At 42.4% G+C, this 12739-nt stretch overlaps 1 protein-coding gene across 1 annotated transcript in view; it reads left to right on the forward strand.

The window, feature by feature from the left end:
- Fam193a (family with sequence similarity 193 member A) overlaps positions 1–12739 on the forward strand; it is a 107643-nt gene that overhangs the window by 64558 nt on the left and 30346 nt on the right. The window contains 6 exon segments of the mRNA XM_040746921.1: positions 2266–2343; positions 3143–3258; positions 3373–3615; positions 6396–6549; positions 6674–6853; positions 12248–12499. Of these exon segments, the coding sequence (XP_040602855.1) occupies positions 2266–2343; positions 3143–3258; positions 3373–3615; positions 6396–6549; positions 6674–6853; positions 12248–12499 (1023 nt within the window).

Consider the following 12739-nt stretch of genomic DNA (forward strand, 5'->3'; position numbering starts at 1 on the left):
CCTCAAGAATCAGATCCTGACCCCACATGTAGCTGACAGCCCAGTTGCACAGAGGCAATCACAGAAAAGGGACCAGCAACTGCCCTTCCTCTGAGCCCTGTGTGCATAGCAATCTGCTTTCTGAGCCCTGCTGTTCTAGCAGCAGAGAGAGCTGGGTCCAGAAGTAGGAAGGGCCAGAGTGGAAGCTAACTTCTCCCTGAGAATCTGCCTCCTAGAATTCTAGGAAGACCCTGACAGTTAACTCCAGGGTCACCTTCTTACAATGATAGCAAGAGAATTACATAAATGGTATTTAGTTTTACATGAGCTTTTCTATTTTATACAAAATCAGATTTTGAAAAAGCAGACTGCAGTGCACTGTGGACAATGAGAATCTATTAGAGAACATCTATGGCTTCAGAACATGGCTGTTTATTGAGGTTATCAAAATCAGGGAGAAGCAGTGAGGGTTTGGGTCATCAGTACTCTGAAACAATGAAGCAAAAAGACATTTCTCAGTTTCCCATCACTGTGAGAGAATACAAGTTTGTCATTTGTTTGTAGTCCATGCTATCCTTAAATTTGTGATCCTCTTGCCTCTGCCTCCTGAGTACTCATTGACAGCTCTGTGCCACCACACCTGGCTTTAATCGCCAGCCTAAGAGGAAGATCCCTTGCGTTTTGCTGTGCTTTGTGGTGGCACATGGTTGGAGGTCATGACGAAGAAGGTCCTTGGGGCTCCAGGAAGCTGGAAGAGGAATGCTCTGGGGTCCTGATGTGTACTTCAAGGTTATGGCCCAGTGACCTAACTTCTACCAGGAGATAACTCCTAGAAGGTTCCTTCACCTCCCAACATTACTATGTGCTAATGAACAAGCCTTCAGCATGTGAACCTTGTATGGACAGTCAGAACCAGAGTAGAGGTGGCTGGAGAGATGGCTCAGCAGTTGACAGCACTGGCTGCTTTTTCAGAGGACCCAGATTTGATTCCCAGTACCTACACAATAACTTACAGGCATCTATAACTCTAGTTCCAGGCTGTCCAACACACTTTTCTGGCCTCTGTGGGCATCAGGTATGCATGTGGCACATAGCCATACATGCAGGCAAAATACTCATAAAACAATAAATTACTATAAAAGAGAGAATGAAAAAACCAAACTGAAGCACCAAAACCAGCCCGTGCTTGGCTAACCCTTGTCATCATGGTGATTGATACTTGGAAGGGGATAAGGAGCTGGAGAGGCACAAAGTGCCCCGAATTGAGAACAAATATAGGAGAGCTTGCCTCTATCCCCAGGGGAGAATCATTGAAGTCAGTTAAGGTTACAAACCACCAAAAGGCTCTAAACTCAGAGGTGTCTCAGCATACAATACAATGTCACATCCCAGCTGTCCTGGTAAGACCACCTGGGATGATTCCTGTCTCCTGTAAAGGGCTACCACCTATACTAATCTGGGTTTACTACAATAGTAGGAGGAATCCAGTGTGATGTAGGCACTCTGTACTTGAGCTAAACACGTGCAGCACCTAGACCTTTCTATAAAGAGGATCATAAATTTGCTATGGGACAGGTGGCAACAGTGCCATACAACAGCAGCTAGTGTCTGCTTTGGGCCCCACAGTGCTGCTGGCAGTCTCAGCACTGACTGAGAAGCTGCTGTTGATCTCTGCTCTTGGGGATTTGGGAGAGGGGGTACAAGCTGGCCTGTACATACCTTAGTTTTTGGAATGGAGAATGTGCCAAGTGGGTTGGCAGATGTTTGAGGTTTTTTTGGTTATTAATCTTTTTCAGATTTTCTTCTGATTCTCGAGTTGCATTGTTTTATACTTCATTTTTAAAATTTTTAATTTATGTTAGTGTTAGTGTTGGTAATGCACAACGATGAAAGGTGATAATAGGAATAGTGTTCTCAGGAGTAGGAAGGTCATGTATATGGGTGGAGCTCCAGGAGTCCCCAACCAGGCTGGTGGCCTGTCAGGTGCAGGAGAGCAAGCACTTACTTCCCTCTGCACAGGAAATGGACCCTGCTCTCCGAGGTGAGAAACTCCTGAGGTTCTGTTTTTCGTGGGAGAAAAGTACCTATGATAGTACTATGATTGTCAAGCAAGAGGCCAAAATGCAATAGCTGGTGACTCATTCTTTTGTATTGTACCTCTGTTTTGTTCATAGGTAATCTTTCTTGTATATACATTTAAAAAAATCATTTAAAAGGATCTTCTTCAAGAATGTTCTGTGTAGTTGTTACTAAGGTTTTTTGTGTACTTTTATATCTCCTTTCTAGATGACAATGAAAACCAAACAGCGCATGTTAACAGAAGACTGGGAGATTTTTAAACAAAGAAGATTAATTGAAGAACAGGTAAGGTTGACAGGAGAGACATGTAAATTACTGCACAGAAAAGTGGCATTTAGATATCTAAGCATACTCTGTGTTACAGGGTACCGATGAAGACCATTGACAGCTCCTGCCAGTATTAAAGTCATTATACACCGGGCCTTTAACCTTCAGATAAACTGACTGCATTTGCCTGTTTCTTGCTCTTCCATATACTTGTTTGAAAAGAATAATCTCAGTGGGAATTGTGAGAGATGGTACAAGGGCCCATATTTCCTGAACCCCCCTTTCCCTTTGCACCAATTAGCCAATTGCATCAGATTGAAGTTGAGACAGAGGTCTTTCTGCCTGAGTATGCTGATAGAACCAGTTAAGTTCTGGCACACCCTTCCCCTTTGAAATCCAGATTCCCATTGTCAGTCAAGTTTTAGTACTGCTTCTAGGCATCTCTCAGATCCAGTTTTCTCCACATACCAGTTGGAATTCCTGTTGTCTAACAAGTACTAAACACCCAGAGTAAACACCAAGTAAACTTGGTGTCTGTAGCAGTCCTACCTTCTGGTTATCTGCAAAAATGCATGTAGTATGTGTCTGCTGGAGACTAGAGCGTTAAGGGAATAGGTTTCTGATGCTTTGTTCTTCATTTGACTGGCCCTGCCTGCATACTCCACGGCTATTGCCCTGTTTTTTGTTTTGTCCACCTGCAAAAGATGGGCCTCTTGGATTGTAAATGAGTGTGATTACTGTCCATAGTTGAAATATGGTTCATGAAATGGAAGAAGTGTCTTGCAAATTTAAGCCATTGTTTTATAATTTCCTCTAGTTAACTAGTAAGAAAGTGGTTACTGGCGAGAACAACTTCACAGATACCAGGAGGCACATGTTGTCATCGTCTCGGTTGAGCATGCCGGACTGCCCTAACTGCAACTACAGGCGAAGGTGAGCTAGGCTGTCCTGGTACTGCTGGCCTTCAGCCCACACTGAAACAAGCAGAGGTTTGAACCCATCCATCAGAGTTGGCTTTCTTGGTAACTGTCCTTAATTCCCGATCAGATGTGCTTGTGATGACTGCAGCCTCTCACACATCCTCACTTGTGGTATCATGGACCCCCCCGTCACTGATGACATCCACATTCACCAGCTACCACTCCAAGTGGATTCTGCTCCCGACTATCTAACTGAGATGCGCCCACCTAGTGTCTCATCAGCAAGCTCAGGGTCAGGTTCCAGCTCTCCCATCACAATTCAGCAACATCCCAGACTCATCCTCACAGACAATGGCTCTGCACCAACTTTGTAAGTTGTGATTTTATAATAGAGTTTCAGGAATTTATCTAATAATGAGAAATATAGACATCAGTCTACAGATATATGATCACCATTACAGTGCTTTTTATAAAAAAGAAAAAAAGGATCTTTCAGTGTGTTAAACACCTGTTAAAACATGAAATCACTAAACCCAAACTGATACTATTTTATAACCTGAAAAAAATATGGTGAATTTATAATTGCCAGTTGGTATGCAGGGAAATGTCTTGCAGTTCTGGTCTCATTTTCTCATTCTGCCTGCAGTGGACAACAACTGTTCATCCTCTTCATTGTCAGCCCAGTGTTCATGCTTGTTCCATGTCTTGCTAAGAACTCAAATCACTTTAGCAAGCAATTGAAAGTTTGTGTTTTCTGAATTCCTACATTATAAGAAGTGCACTTCATATTAGCAAGTGGCTGTAAACTCAGTTGTGCTGTCATTTGCAGAGGCTTCATAAGTTTAGCCTGCACATGGATGTATATAGTTTCCTTTTTCTCTTTTTTATGGATGGATGGATGGATGGATGGGTGAGTGGGTGGGTGGGTGGATGGATGGATGGTTTTTTGAGATAAGGTTTCTCTTAAGTAATCTTGACTGTCTTATAACTCACTCTGTAGATCAAACTGGTCTCATACTCACAGGTCCTCCTGTCTCTGCCTCCTAAGTATTGGGATTAAAGGCAAGTGCCATCACATCTGCCATTTTGTTTCTTTTCCTATTTGTTTTTGTTTTTGAGACAGTTTCACTGTGTAGCCCTGGCTGTCCTGTAGCTGTCTATGTAGATCAGACTGGCCTCAAACTCACAGAGATCCATCTACCTCTGCCTCCTCAGTGCTGGAATTAAAGAGCATATGCCACCACACTGGGCAAATGATTTCTTAAGTGAAGTAACTTGAACATGAAACCATCACTAGCCCTGCAGAGGTGCTTGTGTTGAGGGATTATTGACTATATCTCATGATCCTCAGATTGTTCACATGATGGAGATGCTCATCACATACTTCATTTGGATTTGTTGTGGCACTCATTTATTTTTCTTCAAAAATTTTCCTTGTCTTCCAGGTCTCAATGAATTGATTTTTTTGGAGCTGGGGGGATAGAACCCAGGGCTTTATATATGCTAGATGAGCACTGTACCGCTGAGTCTTATCCCAGCCCCAAAATAATTCGAAAAGGCCTGAGCTGAAGTCCATGGTTGACTCTTCATTGAACAAAGTTCTGAGATACTTGTGCTCTCAGGCCTTAGGCATTTGAGGATTTCTCCACTAGCTATTATACAGGTTCTAACTAAGGTACATGGAAGTTTAACACGCAGATGTATCTATCGAAAATTGAAGCTAGGAAATTGCAAATGTATCAAACTTTCCCACTTATTGTCATGATTACCATCATCAGTTTTGGGCTCTGGTGTGTGATCAGTAGTAGACCATCAGCTACAGAAAGGAGCCTTTTGCCTGAGCTGGAACGTTCCACTGTTGGTCTGGGCAGCTCAGCTCCAGTATTCTAGGCCCCAACAGCTTATGATTAATGTCATACCAACCTCTGTGATTGAAAATCCTTGTGACTCTTGGCTTGCATTTTTTTTTCCTGGTGCTGTTTTATAAACTGATTAAACAGCAACATCATTTCAGTCATTGCAGTACAGTGCAATCTGGGTCTTACTGGTGTGTCATATGTGTGCCGAGGCTGAGTTGGACACTTCATTTCAGAACCAGTTTCTGATTAGTACACAAGGGTAGCGGCAACTCTGTGGGAATTCTGTGTTGGCCAAGGCACACTTCCTTGGTGGTGGGTGCTTTTTTCTTCTGTTGGTGAGCCTCAGGTATTGGTGCAGTGTGTATCAGGCTCCTTATTTTGAAAATAGAAAGAACTCAGGAGGCAGAGGCAGGTGGATCTCTGTGAGTTCAATACCTGTTCTACCTAGTGAGTTTCAGGATAGCCAGGTTATGTAGAAAGACCCTCAAAACAAACAAAAAAGAGAGAGGGAGAGTACAATGTACTTGGTAATCCTGAACCTTTCCTTAGGAGGCAGACCACTGTTCCTTAGCATTTTTACCTTCTGGAGATTATTGCGTGCCAAGATTAGAGAACAGATTAGCATAAATTTTAGCAAATACTGGGCATGTCTAGTCATCCCTAATCTAGAACAGCTTTTCTCATATATTAAGAAATTATATTTTAAAGTGGGACCTCCACCTGCTAAATCCAGAAAATTTGCTTAAATTCTGGTTTTTGTTTGTTTTTTGTTAGTAAACATGTCATTTTCTCATTGTATTGATGAAAGTTGATTGTCATAACTGACTTGAGTGTAGCTAGCTTATTTAGCATTTGTTACATACCCATGCTTGGGAGTTTTGGTCAGCTGAATGTTTTATAGCAATGTGGTGACTGTAAAATCAAACACTAAAGCCCTGAGGTTGCTCTCTGTACCTTAATGTTTTCATAAAAATGATGTCTACTTGGGGATGGCACTTTTATTCCAGGGCTTTTCAGGACAAATGAAAGTGTAATACCAATTCATCTTGATCTCCTCAGCATTTCTACTGTGGGACATTCTTTCCCATCATTCTCCATGTCACAGATGTTACTCATCCAGGCTTTTCTTTGTGTTCAGGTGACTAAGAGGTGTTAAGTAGTGTGAGTGACACTGAACACTCTTCGTGAAAAGACCCATGACCTTAGAGGAGATGTCGTGTTCAGTGGGGGGTGCTCCTCACTGTCCTCCCCAAAAGAAGGGCCTCATGGTGACCGTCTCTGCTTGCCTCAGTTGTAGTGATGATGAAGATGTCGCACCATTGTCAGCTAAGTTTGCTGACATTTATCCATTGAGTAACTACGATGATACCAACGTGGTGGCCAACATGAATGGAATCCACAGCGAACTGAATGGTGGTGGGGAAAACATGGCCCTGAAAGATGAGGTATGGGTGTGGCTTTTTAATGAGGAAATGTGGGTGTCAGTAAATGCAGGATGTGGTGGTCTTTACACTTCATTTATGTTACTATTGTTTTGGAAACTAAAGCTACAGAATGCTGCCTTTTAAGTCCCCTCAGGTAAGCAGCACCAGCCATAGTTCTTCAGAAGCTGATGATGAAGATGTTGATGGTGAGAGTAGTGGTGAGCCCCCAGGAGCTCCTAAAGAAGATGAGGCTCTAGGAAATAGTAACCCCAGTACAGAGGAGAGTAAAGTGGACACTCCACCTCCATCTTACCCAGCACAGCAGGTAGGATCTTCTGTTACGTGTTCCTATTTTCTTTTCTTTTCTTTTTTTTTTTTTTTTTTTTTTTTTTTTTGGTTTTTCAAGACAGGGTTTCTCTGTATTGTTTTGGAGGCTGTCCTGGAACTCACTCGGTAGACCAGGCTGGCCTCGAACTCACACAGAGATCCACCTGCCTCTGCCTCCCAAGTGCTGGGATTAAAGGCGTGCGCCACCAACGCCCGGCCATGTTCCTATTTTCTAAAGATCTCTTACTTTGTGTGTTTTCTGTAAATAGAAGCAAATTATGCTAATTCCAGCAATTCCTGAAGATTAGAACTGTAGAGAAACAAACATACTTATAAAATATACAACTCATATTTGTTTCCTGTTGCTCAGATCTGTAATTATCATTAGTTTTTATAACACTCTGTGCTTGGAGAAATGTTTTTGCTTTTCCTTCTTCCTTCCTTCTCTTTTCTTTCTTTTGTTTTATCTGTAGAAGAAAGACAGGGGTTTTATTGTTTGTGTTTGAGACAGTTCTCACTCTTGGTTGGGCTTGAACTCATTACTCTCTTACCTAAACTCAAATGCTGGGATCATAGGTGTATATTCTCACACCCAGCTTCAGAGTCTTGTTAGTTCAGTAAGCATTTTTTATATGAAAAGAAGAACAAATAGATGACTGACTAATCATAATTAGTGTAAGTATGTGATTAAAATAATAAAGGTGACATCAAAAGGAATAAATTGGGAAATCTTGCCATCATTTACTCCCCTCTGTGTCCCATCACCTGTGCTACTTCAACCAACATTTCTTTCCTGGCTTATAATAAAGGCTACCTTCCTTTTCTATAGTCTCTTCATTTTTATAACTAAGTTTTAAAAGTTATTTTGATTATTTTTAATTACATATATTAGTGTAATATTGTGCACATGATGAGTGCAAGTGACCAGGAAAGCCAGCAGTGTCTGATCCCTATGGAGCTAGAGTTATAGGCAGTTGTAAGCCATTGGATATGGGTAGTAGGAATCGAACTCAGGTCCTCTATTAAGAGCAGTACATGAACCGAGGAATTATCTACTGAGGTCCTGTTTTTTATAGTTTGTTTGTTTTGTCTCTATGACTGTTGTTGTATTTTAGTTTGTTTTTGATTTCGTCTGTTTGTTTGAGACAAGGTACCATGTATCTAAGACTGACCTTAAGCTCCTGATCATGTTTCCTTTACCTCTCAAGTGCTGGGATTGGAGGTGTGTGGTGCCACAGCTGGCTATAAATAATTTAGAATATTGACTAAAGTCTGAGAAATTCTAAGGGTTTGAATTTGGGCCTCACCTCACCCATGGTAGGCAAGCTCCCTACCACTGAGCTGTATCCCCATTTAGCCTTGTCTTTTTTTTTTTTTCCCATCCTCTGTAGTATAATGGGTCTTAACTTCAGGCCTTCTGGATAAGCACTCTGTTCTCCTCCTATGGAGATACTGGATTTGTTTTGTTTTTAATCCTATTGGCCAGCACTTGTGTTGTTTCTCCGTTTTGACCATTACAAACTACTCAATTAGATAAACCTTGTATATCTTAACGCTGTGTTCATAAGAAGATGTGTCCATAGAATTGATCTGGCAACGGATACTGGGTCAGTGTGTTATCCAGGGCTCCCAAAAGAGTCACAACGCTTTGAAGTTTTGCTGATGCTTTGAAGCTTTGCTGATACTAATACAAGAGAAGTGGTAAACCCTGTGGTTACCTCTTATTTACTTTTCTGTCTTGTTACTATATTGGAAGAGTTCTTTATATATGGGTGCAAGTTCTAGTTTGCACTATGTTCTCAGGTCTGTGGTGTGTTTTTATTTTATTGTGTTGTCTACCTGCGCTGAATGATAGGGAATGAGCTTAGGTCCTCACACCTGCTTGCTTGCCACAGCCTCTTAAGGTAATAAAGCACAAGGTTTGTTTTGTATTTTTAAGATTTAGTTATTTATTATGTATACACTGTTGTGCTGGCAGGTATGCCTACATAGCCAGAAAAGGGCGCCAGATCTCAAAACTTTTATGTTTATTTATTTTATATTTATAACTTTACCTCTGAGTGACACTGTGATCTGTTTGATTCAAAATTTCTTGTTTTATATTTTTGAGACAGGGTTTCTCTGCATAACCCTGGCTATCCTGTAACTCGCTCTGTAGACCAGGCTGGCCTCAATCTCAGAGGTCTGCCTGCGTCTGCCTTTCATATGCTAGGATTAAACATGTGCACCACCACCTCCCAGTGATTCAGGGTTTCTTATGGTGCAAGGTTAGACTTAGAACTATTTTTTGAAAAGATCATATTTTCCCATGTTAAAAATTCACACCTACATTCTATTCTGTTCATTGGTTTCTATGTTTGTCCCTATCCCACAGCTCACTTGACTATTGCTCTATGGTAAGTTTGAAATACAGTAGTAGTTTTCTTCTGATGACTAAGACAGCTTATAGAAGAAAGAGTTTATGGGGCTTATAATTCAGCGGTTGAGCCCATGACAATCATGGTGGGGAGCATAGCAGTAGGCAGGTAGACATGGTGCTGGAACAGTAGCTGAGAGCTTGTATGTTAATTTCTCCCAAGCATGAGGCAGAATGAGAGAGAAGAGGGAGGAAGATAGCTGGGAATGGCTTGTACTTTTGAAATCTCAAAGACCACCCCCAGTAACACACTTCCTCCAACAAGTCCACACCTCCTAATCCTTCCCCAATAGTTCTACCAACTGGGGCCAAGCATTCAAATATATGAGTCTATGGGGGCCACTTTCATTCAAACGACCAGTGGGCTTCTTTGAAAGAAGCCTTAGATGGGTGAAAGAATGAGGATACTTCTGAGGGTAGAGTCGCCAAAGGGTCCCATCTCCTACTGCCATCTTCATGGAGGTTAGAATTGCAGTATTCAGGGCTGGAGAGATGACTCAGAGGTTAAGAGCACTGCCTGCTCTTCCAGAGGTCCTGAGTTCAATTCCCAGCAATCACATGATGGTTCACAACCATCTGTAATGAGATCTGGCGCCCTCTGCTGGCCTGAAGGCATACATGTGGGCAGAGCACTGTACATATCATAAATAAATAAATCTTAAAAAAAAAAAGAATTGCAGTATTCAGATTATCAATTACTGAGAGAAGCATTTTGACATTAAATTTTGGGGGCAGGGAGCAGGTCCCTTCCAGTTCTTCTAGTTTTTGATACATACATTTTACACAGGGTTAATTTGTTTTCTGGGGTTCTCAGTTTGTTTCTTTCTTTCTTTTTTTTTTTTTTTGTCATCTTTAATATGTTTAAAAACTTATGTCTTTCTATGTTGAATTTTTGTTTAAGCATTTTCCTTAATTCTCTGAACAAGCTGTCATTCCTGCTTAGACACCATTGTGTGCCAATCTAATGTTTGGGCCAAGAACTGCTGTTCAGTGACTGTCATTTTCTGGCATGTCTCACACACACACATATAATTTGTGTGTGTGTGTGTGTGTGTGTGTGTGTGTGTATGTGTGTGTGTGTGTGTGTGTGTAAAATTGAATGGTTTAAATACTAGAGCAACTTTATATTCTCTTTCCTTGGGGTTGCTGGTTTTTTGTTTTTGTAGGGTTGTATGTTTTGTTTTCTGTAGTCATTACTTTTTTGCTACTGAATGGCTGCTGCTCTGTTTATATTTTTTTGTTTTTGTTTTGTTTGCTCCTTCTTGGTTTTTGGTTTTTGGAGACAAGGTTTCCCTGTGTGAACAGCCCTGGCTGTCCTGGAACATTCTTTGTAGACTGGGCTGGCCTCGAACTCACAGAGATATGCCTGCCTCTGCCTTCCGGGTGCTGGGATTAAAGATGTGCACCGCCATGCCCTGTTGTTCCTTTTTGCTTTTAGCTATGCTACTTTGCTTTATTGGATCAAACCCTGCTGCTTCATCTCTCTGAAGGTCCTGTGTGTCTCAGCACATCTGTGTATAGTAGATTAGGGAACATTTCCCTTGCTTACCTTTTACTCCAGTGAACTTTTTTGGTCTCTTCCTTTGTATACGTCTTTTGGAGATAATGCCTATTATCTGTGGCCTCCTAGTCAGCCAGTGAACTTTGGATAGTTTAAGGAGTGTTGCACAGCTTTCTCGCTTCTAGAGTCCCCAATGTGTTTCTATCTCATTCATTTCCCTGTCCAATCCCACTGAGTTTGCTGAAAAAATAAAAAGGAAGCCGGGCGGTGGTGGCACACGCCTTTAATCCCAGCACTTGGGAGGCAGAGGCAGGCGGATCTCTGTGAGTTCGAGGCTGGGCTGGACCGATAGCCTCCAAAACAATACAGAGAAACCCTGCCTCGTAAAAAAAACAAAAAAAAAAAAAAAAGGAAAGACATTACTGCTCTTAGGTGTGACGGAGGTTTGTTATAGATACAAGGGAGAGCATAGTCAGAGGCAGGGACAGCTGGGAGAGTCCAGAGTGAACAAGACCGTGAGCCAGGCCATGTGAGGAGAAGAGCGGGGAGAGAGAGAGGAGAGCCAGGAGAGTGAAGAGTAGCCAAAAGTGCCTTGCAACCAAAATGGATGAATTATATAGGGAAGGACAACTGGGGGAAGAGTATGCCAGCCATACCGTATAACAGGTAGGGACTGAGGGATGCTGGGAGAACCTGGTGACCAAGTCTGCTTTGATTTTTCATAGGCCCCTTAGCTCTTTGTCCCAAGTTTGGAACCTAATATCTACTTCTTTGGGCTCCACTCTGCTGGACACAGAGCTGCTCTCCTTAGTAGCAGGGCTTGTTTACTCATATGTCCCTGGTCTTCATGCTCCATGCTGCTCCCTGCACTAGAGCTAGAACAAGGAAAGGTCCTGGCAGGAAGTCCAGATTCTTCCTGTTCTTCCCTGAAGTCTGGCTATTTTACAGTAAAGACTTACCCGTGTTTGGCTTTGGCTGAATTCTAGAGCCTGAGGAGTTATCTTTGTTATCTGTGTTCAGTCTCACATTTGCTTTGATAAAGAGGTGTCACTGGTCTCTTCAATCTGCCCCAGCTAGCATCCTGTCTCTTCTTCATGGTGGAAGTTTTCATTGCAGCTGTTGATTGAACAGTAGGAGCCCAGAGAGTCCAGCCACCTGTTCCTCTTTGGTCCCAGTTCCCTGCTAGCTTCCTTCTAGTATCTTTATGGAGTTCCTTGTTCCTGCCCAGTTGGGTCCCTGATCAGTGCCTAGTGCCTCTGCAAATACCATTCTGGAAAATGAGGCTCACCTCTCCCCCTCTGCAGCCTTCCTTGTCTCCAGCTCTGACATTTGTACCTTTCCCTGTGTGGGCTCTGGTTAGTCCAGACTGAACTCTGAATCTTTGTGTTCTCTCCATATTGTCTAGCTGACTACAGCTTAATTCATGCCATTCTTTGTTTTATATTAAACAAGTACTTCTTTTTCTGTTGTTTTAGGCGGAACAAACTCCAAACACTTGTGAGTGCCATGTTTGTAAACAAGAAGCTTCTGGTCTACCAGCATCAGCAATGACTGCTGGAGCCCTGCCTCCTGGCCATCAGTTCCTGAGCCCAGAGAAGCCAACACACCCTGCGCTGCACCTGTACCCCCACATTCATGGACATGTACCCTTGCATACTGTTCCACACCTGCCTCGTCCACTCATCCACCCCACCTTGTATACAGCACCCCCCTTCACACACAGTAAGGTAAGCCAAGGTAGGAAGGGCTTTGAAGTCTCTTGACTTGGAGTTCTGACAAAAACATATACTTCAGCAGATGGGAGTGGGTATGCTGACCCGGGTATAGAGCAGCATCTGCTCCTGATTCAGTGGGCTGCAGACATTTGCTTTGGCTGTAGTCTCTGAAGTCCTTGTAATGTTGAACCTTTACAGTGTGTAGAAAGCAAAAAATTGTGATTTTTGTCACTGGAATTAGAGTTTTCTGGT

This window comes from Mesocricetus auratus, unplaced genomic scaffold (assembly GCF_017639785.1).
Source record: "Mesocricetus auratus isolate SY011 unplaced genomic scaffold, BCM_Maur_2.0 Super-Scaffold_100006, whole genome shotgun sequence".
NCBI classification, from domain to species: Eukaryota; Metazoa; Chordata; class Mammalia; order Rodentia; family Cricetidae; genus Mesocricetus; species Mesocricetus auratus.